The sequence below is a fragment of the Diabrotica undecimpunctata genome, chromosome 5 (genome assembly GCF_040954645.1).
Source record: "Diabrotica undecimpunctata isolate CICGRU chromosome 5, icDiaUnde3, whole genome shotgun sequence".
Classification (NCBI taxonomy): domain Eukaryota; kingdom Metazoa; phylum Arthropoda; class Insecta; order Coleoptera; family Chrysomelidae; genus Diabrotica; species Diabrotica undecimpunctata.
Window position 1 is genome coordinate 23,848,717 of NC_092807.1, and position 27,076 is coordinate 23,875,792.

Sequence of the window (27,076 nt, forward strand, 5' to 3'; positions counted from 1 at the left end):
GGTGACAGTATGTAGTCAATGAAATAGTACGAGACATCTAAGTTGTAATGTGTCGGTGAAAACTGTTTTCAGTTCCAGTTTGTTCAATAAACAATTTACGTCACATCTACATTCCTAGCCTAGTTCTTAATAAATTTTCCCCTCAAGAACTATCCCTTTATTCGTTAAATAGTTGCAGTAAAAAAGATGATTACCTATCACCAGTTTACCATAATGAATATTTAAAGTATGTTTTCTCAAACATTTAATATTAATCCTTGTATAGGCATGTAAGTAATATTTATTTAATTTGAATTTTAATTAATATTTCTTCACTTAGTTTTTTATTTAGTAAATTTAAATTTATATTTAGTAATCACACACCTATAATATTGACCTTAAGAACAATGGTTTACCATGTACCGTTGACCTGAAGATGCATAGCAAATTATACTATGCGAAACCGGTCATTGGTGGTAGAATAAATTGATTGTGACTAAGTTTTATTCTTATTTCTTTTTTACCTATTTAAAATGGACTTACACAGGCAACATATTTAAGATTTAATAAGCATTGTATTTAAAAAAATAAGCAACATATTTATTTCTTTATTTATTGAAATTTTATGTGTTTGTCTTTACATTGTAGTTTTTTTAATTTATTAAAAATTTTTGATCTTTATACAATAAAAAATATAGTTATTTGTTTTCTTTATTTGCCACAATATTTTTAATTGAAATTTACGTATTAACCTATATATGAAACATTTGAAACATTCTCTGTCCATCTTTATAGTCTGCAGACTTTTTTCCGGAATGAGTGGTTACAAGGGATAAAACTTTAGCCACATCCGGTTTATAACTTATATCTTCCAAAACCGATTTAGTTTAAGGAATACACTTAATGTAGTCAAAAAGACCGTTTAAAAAAGACCGTCTTCTTATAAAAGTTTTATTCTAAAATTTCATGTTGATCAACGTTTATTCCGTACAAGATTCAAAAACGACTTCCTCGTCTATTATTTATAAAAATTCTCATGCATTGTTGCATTGTTTCCTGATTTGCTTCTAATGCTTGCTTCATTTCTTGAATAGTCGCCTTAAGATGTTCTATTTCAACAGTTTTTCTCTTCATGACCTCTTGCAGTCCGATCAAAGGTTTATTATCAAGACAACAGTGGTCTTTTGTAATGTCATTATTAAACCAATAGTAGTCATCAACAGGCGTATCTGGAGCACCAGAAAAATAATCTGTTTGTCGTTTAGCAACTTTAAATGCTGCTCTAATTATGTCTTTCGGTAAACGAGTCTCTTTGGGATTTAAAGGTTTAATATTTAAAACTACCCTGGAAGGCTTCGGTGATACCAAAGCCGATACATGCAAATGTTCTAAAATATATCTAGGAAGGCTACCATTAAATAAACCTTTTTCCATATGCGATATTAATTTAGTCTGTCTAACTAGTTTAGAAAGGGTAGCAGTCTTTTGCAGACCTTTAATATCATCTACAGCTATACCTGCCAACAGATTCATCAGGATAATTGTTACGGTTATCACAAATATTATGTACGTAACCTGTGCGCTGAATTCCAATAAGTAGTGAGGATTGTCTGGATTATCGTCGACTAAAATATCTAAATTTAACTCTCCAGACAGCATCACTATGATAGTTACTAAAGAAATAAATGGATTGGCAAAAAAATTAGAGTCTGGGAATATAACACAAAAACTCAATGTAAATCCAATAAGTAAACCAGAATATGCAAACAGAAGTTTACCAAATTCACTTTGAACCCTTGTATACATAGCTATGTAAATGCCAAACACTGGTAGCTGACCGATCATCAACATAATATTTGTCCATCCTAAAAGTATAGCAAACGCTCCAATATGATTTTGCCAAAGGTATGTACGGCGTGTGTAAACACAAGAAATAACGAATACGCTAGAAATTACCCACCACTCCAGAATATTTTCCGGATAAGATAAATATTGTCTCACAGAAGTATATCCGTAGATCCCATATAATTTCCTAATGATTTCCAGAGATGTAAGTCCTACCAAGAAAAACCATTGCATTTCCATTACAAATGGACTATCTCGTAGCACTCTTCCTAGTATAGAGTTTTTCTCGCAGAGCTCTATCACATCCTCCGGTTTCATGTCTGTAAAATTGTTACCATAATTATAGCAGTAATGAGATAAAGCTGTAAGTACGTATAAAGATAAAGCCAACATAAATACGGCATAAAATAATATTCTAGCTAGATAATACTTTCTTATCTTCTGCCATTTTACGTAAAGCAGAGCTGCACAAATGGGGTGAAGTAGAACTGTTTTGTAACCTTCTTCAACTAAAGTATATAGAAAGTTCATTTCACCTTCATGATTGGGTTGTAAGATTACTCTAAAATCTAATCTAAGTTCGGGTTCGTTGCTTAATGAGTCGGTATTATATAAAGTAACAGCGTCATCAAGTTTCTTTGTAAAAACCCCAAAAGCAATCGGCACTTTTTTTTTGATAATACTTAAAGGTGTGTGGCCACATTTGGTTTTTAAAGTAACGTCTGCTCCATAATTGATTAATGTCTCAACGCAATCAGCCAAACCCCTTAAGGCGGCTATGTGAAGGGGAGTATAACCATACTGATCTTCAACATTTGGATACGCTCCATTTTCTACAAGTGTTTGAATAATTTTACTAGACCAGACAGATTTTCCTATAGCAGCGTGAACAGGAGTTCTTTGATCGTAATCCTCAATATTGGGGTTAGCTCGCCCAGTTATAACTAGTAACTCTACAGATGTATGGTCTTTTGCTCTTGCTGCTAAATGTAATGGAGTTTGTCCTGTGTAATCTCTACAATCTGCGTTAGCACCCTTTGACAGCAAAACCTCGATACATTCTGGATTTCCTCTAATGGCTGCTAAATGTAAAGCAGTCTGCTCTTGTTCTTTGGTTTTACTATTTACATTGGCTCCTTTACCATCTAATAAATATTTAATACATTCATAATTTCCTAAGTCGGCAGCTAGATGTATTGGTGAAAATTCACTACAATCAACACTTGCACCATGACAAATAAGAATTTTTACACAATTTATGGAATTAGCTCGTACAGCACAGTGCAGAGCACTTTCGTTCTCCTCATAAATTGTATTAGTGAATTGATCAATCTTTACTCCATGTCTAATAAGAAACAAGGTGGCCTCGATGCTATCTCCAAACGCAGCGCAATGTAAGGGTGTATAAAATTTATATAGAGCATTTATATCGCAGCCTTTGGATATTAAAAACTGCATACCGCTAATGCAGTTGCTGAAAGCTGCCAAGTGAAGTGCACTAAGACCTTGAGCAGGCTCAAAATAATTAATTTCAGCTCCAAGATATAATAAATTTTCCAGAATATCATATCTTTTCACAAACGCTGCCCAAAGAAAGGCTATATTTAACTCTATGTGGGATGCTCCAAAAAACACACCCACTATATTCTTGGAATCTACTCTTTTAGAACTAATTTCATCTAAAAGACTTATTCTTCCATAAGCGTTACTCATATGCTCCAAAATGTTTTGCTCGATGGTGTGATGGCATATTTTAACTTCGTTTCCGTTTTCTGGAACTTCGTAGGTATCCCAAATCAAAGGCAGGTTCTCTGTAGGTGGAGATGGGCCGCAATCGATAAATTCATCACTGGGATCTTGTACTTCGTATGAGTTAGGTTGATAAAATAATTTAGCAACTAAGTTGTCTTCATCTCGTTGTTGTTCTTGGGTTTCTTTGGACTTCGATGTCCTGTGAAGGAATTGAAGTGCTGTTCTAACGCTCCACAGCTTGGAAGCCTGAAAGATAGAAAATTATTTGATGCGATGTTCTGTTTTAAAAAAGTTTAAGTCTAAATGATATACTGTTGACTTGCATGGATCTTTAATATTTAAATAATCAAGTTAATTTCTTTATTTATTTTGTTTTACAAAAAGTGTTTCATTACATTGTACGACAGAAATTTTGTTAATTAGGTCGTTCTTGCTGTTTGTTATGTATTTTGCTATGCTAAAGGTGAATGTAATCTATAAATGTAAGCCAGCCCTTCTCGGGGGAGAAAAAACTTTCAAAATAAGTCAGGTAATGGATAAATTGACTAATTGTAAACAACTTTAATTTTATAGAGTTTTTTACAAGTCAATACTTTTTGAGTTAATTTCGAGTAAACTTGTTCATTTTTTAAAATAAAAACCATGTTTACTGACGATTTTTTGATGAATTCTGTAGACCGACCGAGTGCGGGAGAAATCGACCCTTCAAACAAACGAATTAGAGGTGGACTACTCCAGAACATTCTAGTACATAATAACTTTTATGTATAAGTAGCTCCGATATTAGCTAGGTTTAGTTTAGAAAAAGATATTTTCGTGCTGTAAACTTATAAATAAATATATTTATATAAATTAAGAACCGCTCGTTTTATTTAAAAACGGTACAGTGGTGTCCGGTGTGAGATTTAAAAATAAATTCACCAGTGATTACTAAAAAAAAGACTTTTAAACTTTGAAAAGTATTGTTCGTCGGGAACATCCGTGTAGTTCGCTAGTGATCTTTGTAAAAAAAAAAAATTAAAAAGTACGTGTGTGCCTGACCAAAAATGCTGCTAGTACAACTTTTAGTAAAACAGTTGCGTGAGCAACTAGAAGAACGCGATGAAGACTGTAGCAGGTCCAAGAAGCTCCTCCAAGAACGACAAAAGAATGTTCTCAACAAGAATGGAGATGGCCCAGAGACATTCCATTTTCAATCAGAAGAAGAAGCAGTTTTAATGAAGATCGAAGAAACTTCTAGAAAAAATGATGAATAATTCGACAATGTTTCCAAAAGATTCGATGAAACGTCTCAAATTATCTAGACAAAACGACTATCAAAGTAGCTAGACAAAACGACGAGAAACTCGAAAATTTTTCTAGACGATTCGACGAGAAATTTGAAATTGTTTCTCAAATGATGGAAGAAACGTCTAGAAATAACAATGAGAAATTCGAAGAAGTTTCTAGAACATTTAATAAAGTAGAAGAGAAGATCAAACAGTTAGAGAACATGATAACCAATACAAAAGTGCTACCACCATTACTAATCTTATCCTTATTCCTTATTGCCTATATCTATGTCTATACATTCCGTAAGTTATACATATAACATTTTCATCATTTAAAGTTTTGATTTTATAGACACACTTGAGATATTACAAAATATACTTACCATTTAAAGCAGTTCAATTGCTAATGTAAAGGTTTCATTTGTTCCCAAACCTAAAAAAATTACAATATTAAGTATGGTAAAAATAATTAACAAATATATATATATATATATATATATATATATATATATATATATATATATATATATATATATATATATAGAGAAAACGACCGTCAATCCAAAACAAACTAAGGTACACTCGAAGAGTGGTGGGTTTTTCGGTCAAAGTGGAGAAATAAAAGACAAAGAAGGTGGCTACTTCATCTATTTATTGAAGACGTTTCGCTTTCTGCTCAGAAAGCATCATCAGTTCATCTAAAAAGAACAATATGAAACCAAACATCCATAGAGAAGTTACAACAAAAGTGTGTTACCTTACAAAGACATGTAGCAGTCAATGATGTTAAAAATATGAAAAAGCTTACGAAACTGGATATTCAGAGTTAACGTTGTATAAAACAATTAATTGAAACTAGGTATAGTTTGCAATTTAACAAAATTAGCACAGCAAAAGAACATGTGATAAACATACATGTATATAAAAAAGTTATTATAAAAACTTAAGTAAAAAACATTAAGGTTTATTTTAAAGTGTAAAGAACTAGAAAGATCATAAGAATGCACTTCCAACAAATTTATTTAATAAATTAGATTTTAATTTTAACTTTAGGTAACATTATAAGTTATTTAAGATTAATAGTAATAAAGATACAATGAAGTTACCAGTCTTTAGCTTACTGAATCTCGCCGGTAAATGAATTTACAGGTTTAACACCCACGCACACAACGTGAATAGAAGTGGCCTTGAGGTCAAAATGACACAAACAGCAAGGCAAACTACCAACCTCTATATAATAGGGCGGTATATTCAAAGAATGTGATAAATTTGGTTGACAACTTGTCGTTAACTTGTCCGAAAAACTTTTTCGGACAAGTTAACGACTTTTATTTTTCCACTTTGACCGAAAAACCCACCACTCTTCGAGTGTACCTTAGTTTATGTATATATATATATATATATATATATATATATATATATATATATATTATATAATTGGTTTGTGTTGATAAAATTAGTTTATGGAGATTACAAGTTATGACCAACTTAAAGAAAATATTTTGACAGACATGTCACTTGTGGTTATACCCGAAATGAATAGCAACTTTGATATTTTTAATTTTATTAACTAATTAGAAAAATAGAAATTTATATTTACTTTTAAAGGAGAGTTGATCTTAAGAAAACACAACGAAGTGACCTCGAAGTGGAAAAAATTGTTGAATTTTTTGAAATCTGCTTGTATCGGTTAAAGCCAAACACATTCTTGTAACGCAGTGGTTTTTGTTTTGATCTGGGCAGTTGTCAGAAAATAGGCGTAGTTCTTTTACATCTGTTCTAATATATTTTCCAATATATTCTAATAGAAAGCTGCATACTTCATTCGGGTTTTTTCGTGCTTCTGCTTCGTGGTAAATATAAAGAACGGATTTTCGTGACTGAATATTGGTGATGCAAAAAACATTAACGGTAAGCTGAGACAGATAAAATATGTCTTGTACAGGAATTGCAGGAAGTTGAAGGTTCTGCATAAAATTGAAGGCGATTGCATCTAGATCATCTGTTTGAATGCATTCCTCAACTTGATCATGTAGGGCAGTGTAGAATATTTTAATTCGGCCGCAATGTAAGACTTTTTCGGCAACCGCTGCTGCTTTACCCAGACTAGGGATTTTAATTATTAAATTAATATCCTTACAGACATTTCATGTCAATTAGTGGCCTACCAAAATGTAGGTAAATTTTCATGAAAAAATTTATTCTAGTAATAGCCCAGTCTGGTTATACAAAAATCATCGATTTCACGGCAAAATGTTTCGCAGATATCTGAAGCTTTTAAGACATAGGTCTATAGGTGGGGGTTACTAGATGACGAATAGATAAAAAGATACTCCTATTTTTACCTTGCGTTTTTTTTAAACAATAACTTATGGTCAGAATTTGATTTTTTATCTATAAGTTTTTTCCCTTATAATTTAAATCAACAATATTTATACCATTTTTTTATATCAAGAATATCTTTATTTTCCCGTTTTTTTTGATTAAAATTGATAAATAATTTACGGAGATATTTGCAAAAAAGCAGTTTTTTTGCACTAATTTATAAATTTAATTAATTTTTTTATTAACAAAATAAAATGTTATTAATACATTTCAACATTGAGGAATTACCGTTCTTTAAATTTGTGCGAAATTTCTTCCCGATCGGTCAAATAGTTTAAAAGTTATTCAATTTGTTTATATCTGGGACTAATTATTTAAACCATTGAACTTGCCCTATGAATGATGCTAGACACATTTAACAAATTTCATAGGATTCTTTAAGACTTATACTATTTCAGAAGTTAAATGAATATTGAGTTTTCATCGAAATTATTTACAAAATAAACGTTTGAAAAAGGGGTATGTTTTTTACTTATAAACAATTGTAATAACTTCTATATTTTTCAAGCTACACACTTGTCCGTATAACCATTAGATAGCTGGTAAAAAAGCTCACATTTGACTAAAAAAATAAACCTTCTATGAATAGTAGGAACGAAGTTAGAGCCAATTTTTTTGTTACTTAAATCTCCATTGTTTATAAACATTAAGAAGTAAAATTTGCACAAATTTTGAATGAAAATCTAAACTTTATATTGAATTTTATAGCTATAAAATTTATTCAATTTTTCAAAACTTAAAACCTTTCAAACCGAAGTTACTTTCGAAAGATCGACATAGGAAAGTGGAGGGGAAACAAAATTTAATATTATGGTTACGGATTTATCATTCAAAAGCTTCAACAGTTCTGTAGGAATTTCATCAGGTCCATTTGCTTTTCCATTTTTAGCGTTTCTTATTGCGTATTCTACTTCTTCTTTCAATATGTCTGGCCCAGTTGCATTGATTATCTGAGTTAAGTTGTTTCTATCGTCTTCAAATAATTCATTCAGGTATTCTGTCCATCTTTTTATTTTATTCTCTAGATCTACAATAAGATTTCCATCTTTGTCTTTAAGTTTACCTATTTGGCATTTCTTTATGCTTCCTGTTATCTCTTTTACTTTTTTGTATTTTTATTGAACGCATCGTACTTTTTCTCATAGGTTTCCATTTCTTCACATTGTTCTTTAATCCACTCCTTTTTGGCTTCTTTTATTCTCTTTTTTATGTGTTTATTTATTTCTTTGTATTTGTCTGGGTAAATCTTCATCTTTCTTTTTTGTTCCATCAAGTCTAGTATATCTTGTGTCATCCACCCCTTATTCTTTGTTGTTGTTTTTGTAAGATGTTTCTTTCCTTCTGTTTGTATAGCTGTATTTATGTACTTTAATTTTTGGTTAACGTTGTTTGTATCGTTAATTTGTTGCTGCACTGAACGGAGGTTTTCATTTATTTCTTCTCCTGTTTCTTGTCGTATATTTTTGTTTCTAAGTTTATTTAAATCTAGTGCATTTCTGTGTGGTCTTCTAATCTTTTTGGTCTCGCCTCTATCACAGTAACTACCGGGTTATGATCTGAGCCTATATCAGCTCCTGGTCTTAGTACATTTAACAGCAATATGATACCTCCTTGCTATCATAATGTAGTCTATTTGATTTCTCACTATTTTTTCTTTGGTATGTTGTGGAGATGTCCATATATATATATAACCGTCGAGAAGGTAATTTGAAAAAGGTATTTGTTATTACGAAGTCTTCACTTTGGCAAAATTCAATCAATCGATCTGCTCTGTCATTTCTTTTTCCAAGCCCATATTTTCCTACTTGTTCTCCTACCTTATCTTGACCCACCTTGGCATTAAGATCGCCCATTAATATGTTAATGTATGGAAAGACTGACTTAATAAGTGAAGACAAAAAACCTGCAACAAAAAGGTTCAGACCTGACAGTGAAATCGAATAAATGAACCAAATTTTAACTTTTAAACCAATGTATGTAAAGAAAATAAAAAAAAGTAAAGTTCAATAAACATTGCAAAATTGAATAAGGCAAGTGATGAAAAAATCGACTTATTTTATCAAAGCAGTAAGGCAGATTAGATTAATATTGTATATCATATTTGTAAGAAAAATAGAATAAAAATCAATATTGTTAATTATAAAAATACAAAAAATTATAATTAATATAAGGAATATAATAATATAATGTGTAAAAAATTACCTGAAATTTAATTTATAAAATATATAAGTATTATTACATCATTGATATACAATGAAAAAACATATGTTGATTTTCCGGGATTTTCCGAGATTTATGGGGGGTGAAAATTATGTCATCATTATTAATACTGCGACAGACTATTCGAGCAAATTAAAAAAAAGTAAATATTTAGGGTGAATTTCAAATGGACTCAATTTTTCCGTGTTTTCCGATATTTTCCGGCCAGTGAAAACTATGTAGTTATTCATATTTCGACGAGCTACCCCAGAATAAAAAAAAGAGGCTTGCAGCTGCATAGGAAGCCGAGATAATGTAAATTTTTCCTACGTGTTGCAATATGAAGTTCCGATGCCGAAAAAAAAAACGGAGCTGAAACAGATATCCTCTCCACTTTCCTATGTCGATCTTTCGAAAGTACCGTCGTTTCGAAAAATTAGATAAATTTTATAGCTATAAGTTTCAATATAAAGTTTAGATTTTCATTCAAAATTTGTGCAAATTTTACTTCTTAATGTTTATAAACAATGGAGATATGATTTTTTTAAAAATAGTCACTAACTTTGTTCTTATTGGTCATAGAAGGTCATTTTTTATTTTTTAATGTGAGCTTTTTTACCAGCTATCCAATGGTTGTACGTACAAGTCTGTAGCTTGAAAAATATAGAAGTTATTACAATTGTTTATAAGTAAAAAACATACCCCTTTTTCAAACGTTTATTTTGTAAATAATTTCGATGAAAACTCAATATGCATTTAACTTCTGAGATAGTCTAAGTCTTAAAGAATCCTATGAAATTTGCTAAATGTGTCTAGCATCATGCATAGGGCAAGCTCAATAGTTTAAATAATTAGCCTCAGGGATAAACAAATGAAATAACTTATAAAATATTTGACTGATCGGGGGGAAATTTCGCACAAATCTAAAAGATGGTAATTCCTTGATGTTTAAATGTATTAATACCATTTTATTTTGTTAATAAAAAAATTAATAAGATTTATAAATTAGTGCAAAAAAACTGCTTTTTTGCAAATATCTCTGTAAATTGTTTATCAATTTTAATTAAAAAAACGGGAAAATAAAGATATTCTTGACATAAAAAATGACATAAATATTGTTTATTTAAAATATAAGGGAAAAAATTTATAGACAAAAAATCAAATTGTGACCATAAATTATTGCTTAAAAAAAACGCAAGGTAAAACTAGGAGTATCTTTTCATCTATTCATCATCTAGTATCCCCCACCTATGTCTTAAAAGCTTCAGATATCTGCGAAACATTTTTCTACCTTATTTTTTAACCAGACTGGGCTATAACTGTATTTTACTGTACTCTCAGGATACTTTTTAATAAATAATTCGTGAATTATTTTAATATTAAGTTTTGCATTCTAGGTACCTAAATTTTTTACCAGAGTAATGAGACTCTTTGACTGAAAATGTAGTTATGTGGCCCCGCATAACTTCCCTAGTTTCAGCATCAATAATGTTTCCATTTATATTTTTCCCCTTTTATCTGCAGGTATCACACCACGTACACAAGTCTTTTAATTCTCTTTAGCCTTTCTCTTCCAATGGCGTGAATACTTAACAAAGCACCTTCGCATATCTTTTTTTTAGTTTGATCAACATTAACAAAGAGCCTGTAACTTCTTGTCCTATCTTTACTTCCTTCATTACGTTTTCTTCTTCTAGACACCTTCATTACTTCTATTAATCCTTGTAGATATATATCTTGTTCGTTTATTATTGTCATACCGTAAAAGTTATCAAAAATAATGTTCCTTTTATCTTCGTTCACTTTTTCAAAACATTTGAGTAGACATCTAAAAAATATATTTTACAAACTCAAAAATATTATATTTTTATTGTCTTACTTGCACTGAGGTCCTATTTTTTTTGCTTCTATGGCCTTATTTTTGTAGCTAATATATGTTTGCTCTTTAACTCTAGAGTTTCTGATAACATTACGCTGGTATTCATCCGATTTCCTAATTCCTTTTGCCTTTTAGTAGCAGGCTCTCCATCCTTAGCGTTTTTAGCACTAGTGGTTGGTTGATCGTTGTTTATAATAATATTAAAATATGAATGTTTTTCTTACAATATACAGACAACTTTTTGTAAGCAGCAATAAGAACAAACACTAGAAATACTATGAATTTTATAGGTTATTTTAAACGTCGATATGCAAAATGACAACTGACAATTTAGTGCAGAAACTACCTTAGTCCAGGACTTAGGTGGTTTCAGAAATATATGAATATTTTAAATCGATATAAAATCAACTATGCCATGCTGATGTTAAGCCGCGTTTACACCATGACAATTGGCGAGACAATTCTCAGAATACAACTGACTGGCATTAAATTATTGTCTTCGTCTAAACACTTCAGGCCAATTGCCTTGCCAACTGCCCTCACAATTGGCCCAAAATTCAGTTGTCTCCTGGAGTAGACTGAGGACAATGAGCTGCGCCCAGTGAGCCCCCCCAAGACTCGAAATCTCAATTGCCGCTACAATTAGCGCTGTGTGAACGGTGTAGGCCAGTAGTGCCGTCTTGTTTTTTGCCAGTTCCCTCACCGGACACAACAGATGACGAGCAGTCGGCCATGTTTTAGCTGTCTACTGCTATGGCAATAGTTGGCCCCGTATAAACATCTTCTCGTTCAACTGGACTGGCCTCCGACAATCCGCAACCACGTGATGACAATTGTCCAATGACAATTGTCTCGCCAATTGTCATCGTGTAAACGCGGCTTTATAGACTCAAAATCGCCAAAACGTGACTTAGGTTGTTTCTAAAATAAGCGATTCAATTATCTCCAAAATTATTAACTTTAGGTATAGGGAACCCTAATACCACGTGAAAGACAATAGATTTTTTTTTCATTAAAATTATAAAATACAGGGTGTTTTATATAAAATTATTGGCTTACTGTAGTTTGAAATTTAAAGAATTAGCGTGTCATGTGTTATCACCCTGTATTTAGAAACTAGATTTGAATAAAAATTCCTAAAAGAACGATACCTATTCTTTGTGTGCAAAGGTTTTTAAAATATTATGATTGTAAATGGAAGAGATATTAACTTGGAAAAGTTTGTCTCTATCTTTCAAAATTTTTGAAAAAAGATGAAAAGAGATGAAAGATGAACTCAAAAAAATATGAGGTTTTGACCTATAGTACTTATTACAAGTTTTATCTCGAACTTTGCGTAAAACTTTAACATATAGGGTGTTCTATTTAAAATATCAAAGTTGCTGTTCACTTCCGGTATAACCGGAAGTGGCTTGTCTGTCAAAATATTTTCTTCGTCATAGCTAAATTCGTCATAGATTGTAATCCTCGTAAAACAAATTTTTATAAATATCGTGTATAGTCCGTCCCAAACCCTTTTTTCAGTGTGTCATAGTTGATCGAATTATCTCTAACGCATTAAGCTAGAAGTGACAGAAAAGAACGTGATTATTATACATAGAACTTAGAAAATTATGTATCGTTCACGGGTATTTGCATATTAAAGCGATTTCTACTTACGGATGTATAATTGGTTGGAGTTTAGAATACGCTGAATAGATATCCAATCAATGATACGCATAAATATAATTTGACGCAGATGGTCTCGATCGTGACAGTACTTTCACAATGTCAACTGATAAAATCATGATTGTCATTCCAGGATAGTATTTTCAGACATTTTACAGTAAAAATTTAATTTTTTATTTACTGTCCTACAAATATTTTAAATATGCCGAGATACACCGAAAATGAACAAAGACTAATATTAAAATTATTAAATTATTTTCAATTAGAAAAAGCGGCTGGGACAACTTTATAACCAGTTTCTGCCGTTCGTGAAATAAGTTTTAAATTATTCTAAAAAATTTTAATAGTAGTTTAAATACTATGCATTTTAGCGTGTTGCCGAGGCGTTAGGAGTTTCGTTACCAACAGTAAGACGATTGGCAAATGAAGGTATTCAAACAGATGCTAGAGCTATTCTGTTGCAATAAGTACTTCAATATGTGATAATCTAGGACCTTCATTAACCAGTAAATATGAACATGTTATTAGATCTCGTGTATACAGAATGTTTGGTTAAGGTTTGTATTAAAATATAGTTTGCCATACCTACTAAAATATCACTAGCATCTTTACATTTTTTATTGTTCATTTTAGGCCAACATGTTACCCTTCATACCCTTCAAGAAAAACTGAATGACATAGATGAAATTACAATTTCTACTAGTTCACTGGGTAGGGCTTTAAAAGATATGAAATTCAGATGGTTCAGATGGTTAAACAGAGTACCTATCTACAAGTGAAGAAGACATAGAAGATCTACAGATTGATGACAACGTAACAATCAAAGGAAAGGATAAATTCAAATACCTCGGGTTTATAATCACGAAAAAGGCAACAACAGAGAAAGAAATTACACAAAGATTAGGACAAACAAGAACAGAAATCCGACAACTTAACTCAGTATGGTGGGATAGACACCTAAATATGAAGACAAAAACGCAGATTTATAAAACATTAGTGCGAAGTATTAAGACATATGGGGCTGAAAATTGGATCATAAACAAGAAAAACAGCAGTAAGATAGTAGCAACAGAGATGGAATGCCTGCGAATATGCTGCAGAGTAACAAGAATGGATAGGAGAAGTAATGACGAAATAAAGCAAAGAACATCAATAGAAACAGACATACTAACATATATAGAACAAAAAAGATTAAAGTGGTATGGACATGTAAGAAGAACTAGCGACGGCAGATGGATAAGGAGAATAACCGAATGGAGCCCCATAGGAAGGAGGAAAAGAGGACGACCCCGAAAATCCTGGAGGAACGAAGTAGACGATGACATGAGTAAGAGAGGCCTAAACGATGAAGAATGGAACAACAGAGAGAGATGGAAACGGTTGAGCGAGGGAAGGCAGTGAATACTGTAGAATCCCTAAATATATATATATAGGATTCCGCAAGAGTTGGCAAGGTGGCAGCATTAATGCTGTTAGAAAGAGGACCGGAGAAGGTACACAATATATTGTACTCCATGCAGGTTGTAAAAATGGATTCATTGATAATTGCAGTCTAATTTTCAAAAGTGGAAAAAACTGGAGTTTATCATGATTCGATGAATGCAGAAAATTTTGAAAAATGGTTTGAATATCAATTTTTGCCAAATTTAGAAGAACCGTCGTTAATAATTATGGACAATGCACGTTACCACTTCAGTTTAGTGAAAAAAATACTAAATTCAAGTTGGACTAAATACTCTTTAGTAGAATGGTTAAAAGGGAGACATATACATGTTTCAACAACCATGATGAAACTTGAATTAGTGGGGATGGTAAAAAAACATTTACCAGATAAAGTTTTCATGTATGTATTAAGAGATATTTAATAAATGAGATATTAGTTTTATTCTACAGATTAGATGTACTGGCACTTCAATATGGTTCAACATGGTCATAGAGTATTGAGATTGCCTCCATATCATTGCCAGTTTAACCCAATTGAGAATGTTTGGTCAGATTCTAAAAGATATTATGATGCAATAATAAGTTCTACAGGTACTCTAAATGAAAGTACTGTATTAAGTATTTAGAAAGAAGCATTATAACAGGTAATTCAAGCGTACTATTCGTAGATTGGATAATAATTGTGCTTAAATTTAGGGTTCATCATCATATAACGGGGGTCCTACGGCGATTGCCGCTTCCCGCATTTCAGCCTTCATCTTTTCCTATCTCTCCAATCTCCCTCTTCTAAGCCTTTAGATTGCATTGTTTTTGTAATTTCTATTCTCCAGGAATTTGGTGCTCTCCCCCTTTTCCTTCTTTCTGGCGGAACACACATTAGGGCTTTCTTTGGCCACCGCTCCTCCTCCATTCTCATCACGTGACCATACCATTGTAATTGCCTTCCTTGTATTCTATCTGAAAGAGTATCTCTAATTCCTGTACGGTTTCGTATTTCCTCATTCCTGATTCTTTCCATTCTCGATACTCGACATGACCTTCTAAGATAATCCATTTCCACAACGTCTACTTTATCTCGTTCATTCTTTGTCATCGTCCAACATTCGGCACCATATGTGGTAATTGGTTCTACAATTGCTCTGTATACGCGAAGTTTGGTATGCATCTTTATTTTATTAGACCACAGTAATGAATTCAGTATTCGGCTGCATTTTTTCCCTTGGGTTATTCGGTTTTGTACATCTATCTTAACTCTGCCATCTGCTGATATGATGCTTCCTAGATATTTATACTGGTTGCAACCTTTTATGACTGCGTTTTCAAGCCTCAGATCTGTGGTATTTCCTCCAATTTTTAAATATTCTGTTTTGCTTATGTTTACAGTAAGCCCCCATTTGGCATATTCCTCAAATAATTTTCGTTTCATATAATTTATATCTTCCTCATCGGTTGCAACCACCACCTGATCATCTGCAAACAACAATGTATACAGAGTTTCTTGTCCCACTTCGATGCCCATAAATCTACATTTATTTCTCCAATTCCTCAATGCTTCTTGGACGTATATTTTAAAGAGTGTCGGTGACAAACAGCATCCTTGCTTTAGGCCTTTAGTGACTCAAATTCATTTGAGGTTCTGGTTCCAATTTTTACACAACTAACTGCATTTTCGTACAATTTATATATCGCTCGGATATACGTCGAATCCAATCCGGACCTTTCGAGGACCTCAAACATTTTCTTTAACGGGACACTATCCTATGCTTTCTCAAGGTCTATAAATGCCAAATGGGTCTCTCTCCTTCTTTAGACACTTTTCAATTATTTGTCGTAGGAAAAATATATTATAAATTTAAGGTTACACCAGAAAAATGGAAAAAATATGTAAGACATGCAGAAAATATCATAAATGAATACTAGGAGACAGCCAAAAAAATTGATGCCAGCCACATATCTCCTATAATTATTGATTTTAACGAATCAGATACTGAATCAGATTGTGAATTCAGGAATGTATTAAAACGGTTCTTTTTAGAACCACGACATTTTCTTGAAATGTAAGATATAATTGATGACAGCCACATATCCTCTGTAATCATTCATTTTAATGAATCAAATTCTGAATCGGATTGTGGATTGTTTGAAATATAATATTTATTTTTGTTATTCATAAAAAAATAAGGTAAACTTACATTCGGTATTTTGTTTTTTAACTAAACTCCATTAACACTATTTCATCTGCATACCGGAACTGGTAGATTAACTCAAAAATTAACTGCTCACTATTTAAACTATTTATATTGTTTTTTTTATTAACTAACTTCATAACACTCTTTCGTTTGCACAGCAAATCTGGTAGAATAACTCAAAAATCAACTGCTTCACTATTTAAACTATTTTCACTATTTAATGATAAATCTTCACAAAATTAAACTATTGGCTGCCACAGAAACTTGTCGGAAAATTACTTATCCGAATATGACTGATTTCAATCGATGCTATTTTATCACAGGAATGTTTGCCTTGCAATTGCCAGTAAAATTTTTCTTCTCGCAGTCAACTCTTAATAGATTCTAGGACGAAGCGTTATTTTAAATAAACAAACATTCCAATTCCATAGTGTTTGTAATAAATAATAATAAATCCATAAATAAATCTTAGCTAATTAAGCACTTTCCTTGGAATGTATAGAATAGGAATTATGACAAACTATCGTTTGAATATAATGCACAATAAAAATTTATATACAGGACGGGACCTCTAATATGTAAATTAAAAAAAAAATTTAAAAAGTTTTTATTCCATATTAAAAAAAAACCTTTTCATATTTAGCCGATTACGATCCTGCAACTGTCAGATTTAACTAAAATGTCAAGCAATAATTCTCGACATTCTTAAAATCATATACAGTCCATCTAATTTACGAACCGTTGCACGTCATTATCTACGTCAGAGATCGAAGTTGACATAGTTGCCAAAGTATAAAAAAATCCTGAATCCATTTTAAATCAAATAGGTCACATAATTATTATTATACTCTTTACAACGACTATTTAAATTCTTACGTGACATTTTTGACATAAAACACACTAATTTTGTTCTAAAAAGAACAGATTTTATTTAATAGGTAAAAATATAAAACAAGAGGTATTCACTTTAAAATTTAAAATAATAAAGTACAAAAAGTGTCAACACCGCAACTGTCAAATAAGTGTTACCAATTTATATCAAAATTTCACCTTCGTTCGATTACAGTTACAGTGTGTTCCGAACAAATGTTCTTCATAAAAACGCTTTATAATGCATTTATACAAATTAAATGAAACATATTGTTGTCTATTTCTTTAAGTTAACATTAATAGAAATCTTTAAATACTAGTTCTACGCGTATATAATAAAATATGTCTAGTGGCTGTAATGCCAGTGTACTCGGCAAAGTGATTCTAAAAAAGAACACACCTATCGCCTAAATATTTCGTGTTGGTATCATGTGACGTCACGGGCTATGACGCCGATGACGTGCAACGGTTTGGAAATTAGATGGACTGTATAACTTCAAAATTAGTGACGCACTGAAAGAAGGGTTTGGGACTTCCGATATATATATATATATATATATATATATATATATATATATATATATATATATATATATATATATATATATATATATATATATATATATATATATATATTGCAGTTTTGTGTTTTTTATATAGTTTTCACTTTTATTTACAATAAGTTATCTTTTAGAATTAACTGAGAGTACCATAAAAATCGATCCAGATTCGGAAAACGGTTCTGGATCTGACAAAAGTGATCCAATGGAAATAGTAAGTATAGGGGATGCTGAATCTTCTTCCAGCAATAAGTCTGATGATGATTTCGATAACAATTTACCAAAAACTGTTACCCTTTTGAAACACGAAAAGACTGGAGCTAAGGTTTATCTTATTGGTACAGCACATTTTAGTAAAGAATCACAGGAAGATGTAGCAAAAGTAAGTAATATTTTTATTCAGTCGTTAGATATATAAAGTTTATAGTTGGTTAGATTGTTATCTTTTTGGTGGTTATAAAATTTATAAGAGGGTTATCAAATAATTTTAACTTTTTTGTTTTAGGTTATAACAAATGTTCTTCCACATATAGTTGTATTAGAATTATGTAGTTCGAGGACAAATATTTTATCTCTAGATGAGGAGACTGTCTTGGAAGAGGCCAAAAATATTGATATGCAAAAAATTATATCTACAATTAGGACCAATGGAGCGTACAACGGTTTGATGTATTTACTATTATTAAATTTGAGTGCAAATCTTACAAAGGAAATCGGAATGGCTCCTGGTGGCGAATTCAGAGTTGCTTATAAGGAGGTAAGATATCAATATAAACTAGTCATTCTCAACCTTTTTCTTTTTCTGTTTCTTGAATATCAAAATAATTTGGTGGCATACTAATGTAAAACGATGATGAGAATCTAATGGACTAGTAGAGCGATCAACACGGAAGCCTTAAGGAAAATGAATATTCAGTCACAACTACTCTGAAATGTTAAGTTGAGAAAAACGGCTTAGCAATGGCACACCATGAGCCAAACTTAGTACAAACAGTTACAACTAATCTTGGAAGGAATTATATATATATATATATATATATATATATATATATATATATATATATATATATATATATATATATATATATAGTACGTCCACTCTATCTTTTCCTGTGCGTCATGATTCATTTTCAAGCAAGTTAAATCAAAATATTAAATGAAACGTACGTCGCTGTGTAGATAATTATTATTGATACCTAACTCTCAATGTAATAATAAGAAAATGGCTATTATCCCGGTAGATGTATTTTATAAAGTTAAATTTAGTAAATATATTATTTATTATAATTTTTGTGTATTTGGATTAGTACTCGTCGGGAATAGGATTAATAAAAATATGATAAAAGGAGATTAAAAAGTAATATTATTTGTACAATCTGCCAAAATAATTAATTTTGTATCAATTTTATTCGATTGTCACATAGCAGCAGTGTCGAACGCGGTTATGATTTGGATAGGTGACCGCTACGAAACCACGTATCTGTGGAACCCCTCGTGTTGTTGCCTTACTTCTTTTTTTAATTCTTTGTAAGTATTAAAATTAGTTTATTATTAAAAAAAATTCAAATAAACTGTTTAAAATATATTAATTTCGTTAAAATCATATAATAGAAGAATAACCTTTTACGTACGTACTAACTAAGTACACACACTCTTTTTTTATTGAAGTGTTTATGAAAAACATAAATATAGAACGGTAATAAATAAATTTAAAAAAAGTCACAACAATAAAGTTAATATTGTTAAGAAGATTTAATATTACCTAATGTTGAGAAATACAAAACTATCGAGTGAATTACATAAAAAACAATTAATATTTTTAATATATCGCACCTTTAGGGAAACACTGACACAAGTGCAAATTTTTCACAAATTGAGTTATTAACACTACAAGCTTACTAATACTCGTCTTTGTCTGGGGACCAAAAATTAGGAATTACAACTCTTCCTTTTTTTACTAATGACTTTGACCCATTTATGGATTCAATTGAAGGAAAAAGATCTGTTTAGTGGTTATCGTATGTCACTCAATATTGTACTGAAAGACATTGTTTTAAATGGCTAAAAGATGATCCAAGGCGAGGACTGATGGAACAATCTCATATTGCTGTGAAGAGAGCAGAATCTTTGAAATTATATAAAAAATATAAACATGAAAAACTGTACAAGTTTGTTTTTATAGATGAAACTTGATTTATAGATCTATATGTCACTTATGGCAAGATGAGAATAAAATATGTGTAAAATATATTAAAACTGATGGAAAATCGTAATATATTTGTATACCCTGGAGGTAAAGGACACTATGTCATTTTTATCGAAATTTAGATTATTGCACTTTTGAATATAACTTTTCTGGCTCTACACATAGGTAAAACATACTATGTCCAGAGACAATTTTACGGCAAGTTACCGACTTTTTAATAAACACCAAGTCCACTTCCAGTCAGAGGTAAACAAGACCATGTGGACTTGGTGTTGTTTACCTCTACTATATGTGTGCACCGTCATTTACCATCCGGACATAGTATTATGTACCCTTGTACAGTTTCCGTCATATAAAAATGGTACACTTTTTTCCCCATGTAAACCAGTGTTCAGATCAGAGATATATAAGAGAGCCTCTCTTACATATCTCTGGTTCAGATTGGAGACAATGGTTCGTGAAACAATTCATTGTTGCCATCACAGATAACGGAATTGCACTAAATCTAAATAAAAAAAATAACGTTCAAAAATGTGTTTAGATAAATATTATTTTTATTATTAACAACAAAAAACGGTATCTAATAAATTTAATAACCAGAGAGACGGTTGAGTTAATATCCAAAATGTTTGAAGAATTTTTTAATAATGGAGATATGACAAAATACTATTATTTCAGCAGTTTGGAAATATATACATATATTTAAATTCCATACTTGTTCACTGTAAAAGTTATTCATTTTGTATTAATTTCAAATTAAATTTTTAATTTTTTCAGTGTGTTTTATTTATTCTAGTATGCCACAACTCAATACAGTTTTGTGCTGCACTTTACGAGAAACAAATGACAGCTCTCGATTTGAAATTAAACATAATAATTTAAAGTCATGTCTAAATTTTTTATTTTTTAACATTATTTTTGAATTAAAATATTTTCATAAATTATAATAAAACACGATTCAAGTCCTTCTTTTAGCTGGTTTGATATAATATATTCGTTATAAGAAAATGAAATTCGGATATTGATAAAATCTATGAGCCTCTAAGTGGTGAAAGCTCAGAATCGGACGACAATGGTATGAGGCGCATAAGTAAACCAGCGAAAACAAAGGTAAAAGAGAAAGCTGTTATTACTCCTACGATTAGTGGGGCAATAAAAAAAAAATCTTTTTCAGGACGATTTATCCCTAAGCAGTGATGCAGGCAATTTCAATTAACATAATGTCAAGTTATTTTAGAAGAAGAGAAAAGTGTTAAAACAAAGGTACAATATATATTTAAGTGCAAACAAAAAGGTAAAAAACTTGTAGTAATTGAACAAAATTGGGCCTGAAATGTTCGCAAACGAAAAATAGCTGGTGGGAAAGAGTATCACAGTAGAAGAGGCAAAGACATGCCTGCAAAAATGTTAAAGCCTTCTTGCATGTGTCGCATGAAATGCTCTGAAAGATGGCCAGAATACGAAAGACAAAAAATTTTCAACTCATACTGGACTGAGACAAACGTTTCAGATCTTAAAAAGCAATTTATCTTCTCATGTATCGACATCCAACCTACTCTTCGATTAAGAAAAATAGATCTAAATTCTACCAAATCTAAAAATAATACACTACACTACCATTTTACAGTGAACAATCAGTTATTGAAGGTGTGCAAGGTTATGTTTTTAAACACACTTTGTATATCTAATTTAGTAGTAGTAAATATGTTGAAAAAAATTGAGCCAGGAGGTTTAATAAAAGCTAATCAAAGAGGTAGACACACGCCAACCAATAAAACTTCTACCGAAACCATAAATAGTATACATCAACATATTAAATCATTCCCAAAATACGAGAGCCATTATTCCAGAGAAAGGAGTAAGAGAGATTATCTGGGCACAGAACTTACAATAGTAAAGATGTATCAACTGTACATTGATGAATGCAATGAAAGACATGTAGATCCAAAGCTCAGAGCAAAAAAGTGGTTATACGCAGATATGTTTAAAAAAGACTTCAAGTTGTCGTTTACACCACTCGAAAGAGACATTTGCGATACATGTAGTACATTCACCGCTCAATTAAAAAATAATCTTACTGCAGATGAACTAACCAGTGTACAGGCTGATCATGATGCTCACCTAATTGAATCTAAAACTCGGTATAACTTAAAACAATTGGACTTTATAATAGCTAAAGAGTCACCAAAATACAAAGTACTATCTGGTGATTTGCAAAAATGTTTGCCTTCACCACTTACAAACAATTGTATTAGTTTCTACAAAAGGAAGCTTTGGACATTAAATTTTACATTACATGATGCTAGTGATTCTTCTGTACAATGTATAATGTGGGACGAATCGAATGGGGCCCGAGGTGCAAATGAAATTGCCTCGTCAATTTTGAAATGGGCTGACAATACAATTCCAGGTAGTCAAGTAGAGGACTTCACTCTTTGGACCGATAACTGTTATGGACAAAATAAAAATATAAGTATTATAATGTGCTATTTTTTAGATACTGCAAATAAAGACGATCACTCAAAAGTTTTTACTGAAAGGGCACACACATATGGAAGCAGACACTGTTCATGCTTTAATCGAAAGAAAAAGAGAGAAACTCTCCAATTTGTCAATTTTAACACCATGGGACTGGCAACAACTAGTTAGGCAAACATCAGGTAAATACACAGTACACAATATGGAACTTGCAGATTTCACAAACTTCAAAACGCTGTTCGATAAGAAATTGTCATCTAATCCTCCTTTTGTAAGTAGCAAAAAAAATGTTAATAAAGACCCTGTTCTACTGTCAACATGTGTTTTCCTACAAGTCCAACAAGAACACATTGGAAGGTTCTTTTATAAGACCGATTTCAATAATCAAAATATGTATGAAGTGGACTTCATGAGGTATCGAAGACAGCAAGTAACGTTTTCAGCCCAATTAAATCAAGTCTCAGTAATCCCATTGCCAATCACAAAACAAAAGTACAATGACTTAATTGCACTATTGCCTTTTGTTCCGTCAGTTTGTCATGCGTTTTATCAAAATTTAACACATAGCGATGTAGCCACAAACGATTACCACAAGAAAATGAAGATGATATGGAGCATCTTTAACAATTTTAAAACTTGTCGTCTATAATTTTACTTAATTATTATAACATTATAATATTTACCTTTAATAAAATAGTATAGGCTGTTTAATGTGTTTGTATTGTTTATTTCGTAAATACCTTAACATGCAATGCCACATTATTTAAAAAAGTTGTTAGAGGTAAACAGCACTATGTCCAACTACACATTTTTAAAAAAAATTTAAATAATGAACGGTAAACCTCAGGTATATAACACTTCATGGAATGAAAAACGATTATACACACCACAATAATAATATATTAATCTTGGTTAAATATAAGAAACATTTGAGTATTTACTGATTACAAATTGAAAAAATTTTAAAACTGCTCTACTGAAAAAGTAAGAAAATGGACATAGTGTCCTTTACCTCCGAGGTACCGTTATATTTACCATAATATATAACCGTAATCATATTGAAAACATGAAGGTGTTGAAATAACAAGTTAAATAATTTAAAAAACAAAAAAAAAATAATAATAAATTTAAATAAATTATTAAACACGACAAATGAGCTAATGTCACTGTCAATGAAAATTAAAAACGTCAAAATTTACAGTAAAGAAGGTATCAAAGACATGCCATATTGTTGATCCTTGTTTAACTTATTGTGATTTCTATGGAAAAACGGCTTAATCTTGGAATACTATTTTCTGTGAATAAAAAAGAGACCTGGTATAAAAAGTAATTCGTGAATAATTTTATGCATGGGAAAAGATAGAGTGGACGTACTATATATAGATACTGTAAGCTGATCGTAAAACACCCTGTATATATTACAGAAAATGTTACTAATGATTGGTTTCTTGACTATTCCTTTTTATTAACCCATTTTCAAAAACTAATAACCAAACATATTACCCGCTAAAATATATTTATATCAGAGATAGGCTAACATAAATACTAAAAGAGTTTAAAGGCTAACATAAATACTATTTAACATAAAACTTACTTCAATTTGTCGACAAATTGTTTCACCTTGAGTTTAAATGAAACTGAGGTTTAAACAGTACGCAGAACATTCTAAGAGCCCTAATCTTAAACCTAATAAATTTTATTTCTTTCTTTTATTGCAGTAAACATTTTAGTATTTAAAAATATGTAAAATTTACTTTACTTATCATTTAGATTAAACAAGTTGATTTTTTATAACATACAGGTGGTTTAAAAAGTTACGTTTCGGCAAATATATGCACACACAAAAAATAATCTAGGATACACTTATATTAACCCTGCGGTGGTAACGCTTCTTTTGAATACAAATTTGATAGCGCCGGGTTCACCAGACCCGATATACAGGGTGAGTCACCACTAACGAGACGGAAGATTACAGCGAAACGATAAAAGATTTTGAAAAAATTTTAAATGTATAGTGTGTAGGTTGATAAAGGCTACATTTTACAATTATTCTGAAATATACAGGGTGTCACAATAAAGCGCGGCGTTTCAAAGTTATATTTTTCTTATGGAACACCCTGTATTTTATTGGATTTTCTAATTGTCTGCAAAAAATAAGGTATAGTTTCATAAGATTTCACTATACCTATGTACAGAGTGTTCTGAGTTATGTCGAATTTTCTTAAAATGTAAAACTTTAAACGAGGACTCATTCTTAATTTATTTAGTCAATTCTAATAAAATTACTCATACATCTAAATAGCTGGATATTGGTCGAATGTATTTCATGATTAATTATTAAACATTTATTTACAGGGTGTTCAAAATTTGTAGTTTCATTATTGGATTATTCAATGGGTAATATAAGGCTTATTTTAAATGGAACACCCTGCATGTTAATAGTTGTTGATAGACTGATAGTTTTGCCGTAATTTAAAATTTTGTTAAACGGAAATCGATTTCAAATATTTATAATTGTTACTTTCGATTTTTAAACCCATCATATTGACATATTGTAATAAACGAAACCAGTGTAGTTGTAAATACATTTTTTGTAAATAAATTAAAATTTTTATGTCTTTGGATTTGTTTTCGTTGGGAATAGGACAATTAGTATTGAAATATGATGAAAAGAAAATAAAAAAAAATTGTTGAAAATCTGATGTTTTTTAGAATTTCTACGATTCATCAAATGAAAGGCAACTGCGCAGAGGTTAGTTTTCAAAAATGACGTAGATATTAACGTTATGTTTAATTTTTTGTTAAACTTTTTGTATTAAAATAAGTTTAATATTTAAATAAAAATAAATAAATTTATTTATAATATTTATTTCTTTGAAGTCATAATAATAGATGTATACTCCATTGTATCTTTGACTATCTTTGTTATTTTATATTTGTCCTTCTCTTCCTTATTATTTGTGTCTTTAGTTTTGATAATTTTTTGGACACCTAGTGCTGGTCTTAGATATTATAGGCCTCTGTTGTTTTCAATGAGTTGCTCTATTAAGTTTTCGTTCCATTTTTTGATGCCGAGTTTAATTCTTTTTTAATTGTTCTACGTATGCTTGAGTATGGCATTTGTTTTCAGCTAATAGTTGTCTTCTTTTCTTCATTACTTTGTTGCTTATTTTGTCTCTTTTGGTTCTTGTTTTCTTTTCGGCCTGTAGTCCGGCTTCGAGAAGGTTTTTATATATGTTTTTGTTAATGTCATCGATTTGGTCTTAATTATATAAAGGATCTCATTCGAACTTATCCGCCAAAACCTTTCGGGATTCCTATTCATGTGTTCTTATTTTTAAGGTATCTATCCGCGTTGTTATTTTAAAGATCCCTTTTCTCTTTTTTTATGTTAATATTTATTTTTATATTTATATATTATATATAATATTATATAATAACTATATAATAACTAATACATGCTCCGCATGTGACGGTTTGGCTGTTCAAATAAAATTGCTATGTTCTTTCCTTCGATATGCAGCAGCAAATGTACATTCCCCAATCAAGCCACTCCCAAAATGTACTACTAACAGCTTGCAGTGTGTAACTTTGGAATTCACGTCCATCACATGAAAGGCATTCATGTGTTTATGGACTAAGGATTTTAGAGAAGGAGTGTCTTAAAACTTACTTACCTTACTAAGAAAATTAACAATCCCAGAAAGTAAAAGCTTATTTTGTTTTCGGATAATTGTAGGGGTCAAAATTTCCTGTGAAACAACACCTTACGCACTAAAAAAGTGTGTAAGTCTCAAACTTTTATGATTTCAAAATCGTTGATAAACTGAACGCAAAGAAGTTAGGCATTTCAACAGCTCCGCAGCTTCGACTTCGACTATATATATATATATATATATATATATATATATATATATATATATATATATATATATATATATATATATATTTATATATATATATATATATTTGTATATATATATATATATACATATATATATATAACGAGTTTATTACACCCTAGCCGCCGTTTCTCGCAACCTAGCTTCCAACGCTTGCGATCGTTCCAGTCATCTACTTGTAGACCCCTATCTTCCATTGCACCTTTTACTTCTTGTCTCCACGATCTTCTTGGTCTTCCCTTTTTCCTGCGGTTGGTGGGGATCTACTGTAACATTCTCTTTGGCCATCGTTGATCATTCATCCTTTCTACATGGCCATACCATTTCAGCCTTTTGCATTCTATAGTTTCCAGGACGTCAATGTCTATGCCCATACGCTCTCTGATTTCAGTATTCCTTACTCTATCTCTTCTAGTGAGTTGGCAACATCTTCTCCAATAATTCATTTCC

At 31.0% G+C, this 27,076-nt stretch overlaps 2 protein-coding genes across 2 annotated transcripts; one reads left to right on the plus strand and one right to left on the minus strand.

Moving 5' to 3' along the window:
* Positions 1 to 585: 585 nt before the first annotated feature.
* On the minus strand, positions 586 to 24,424 carry LOC140441181 (uncharacterized). Its single transcript, XM_072531698.1, has 3 exons — positions 24,319 to 24,424; positions 5,231 to 5,280; positions 586 to 3,822 (listed from the first exon to the last, which is right to left on the minus strand). Exons 2-3 carry the CDS (start codon positions 5,231 to 5,233, stop codon positions 976 to 978), a joined length of 2,850 nt encoding a protein of 949 aa, XP_072387799.1. The 5' UTR covers positions 5,234 to 5,280; positions 24,319 to 24,424; the 3' UTR covers positions 586 to 975.
* Positions 14,895 to 25,112, plus strand: LOC140442117 (traB domain-containing protein-like). The gene is made up of 4 exons (XM_072533196.1): positions 14,895 to 15,012; positions 18,175 to 18,422; positions 18,546 to 18,797; positions 25,080 to 25,112. The coding sequence occupies exons 1-4, from the start codon at positions 14,895 to 14,897 to the stop codon at positions 25,095 to 25,097; spliced, it is 636 nt and encodes a 211-aa protein (XP_072389297.1). The 3' UTR covers positions 25,098 to 25,112.
* Positions 25,113 to 27,076: the final 1,964 nt, after the last annotated feature.

Excerpts from the sequence above, each read along its gene's own strand:
- LOC140442117 (XM_072533196.1), top strand. The coding sequence starts at position 14,895 with ATGGTTCAACATGGTCATAGAGTATTGAGATTGCCTCCATATCATTGC. Across the intron at positions 15,013-18,174 it reads TGCAATAATAAGTTCTACAG|AATTAACTGAGAGTACCATA; the intron begins GTACTCTAAATG and ends GTTATCTTTTAG. Across the intron at positions 18,423-18,545 it reads CACAGGAAGATGTAGCAAAA|GTTATAACAAATGTTCTTCC; the intron begins GTAAGTAATATT and ends TTTTTGTTTTAG.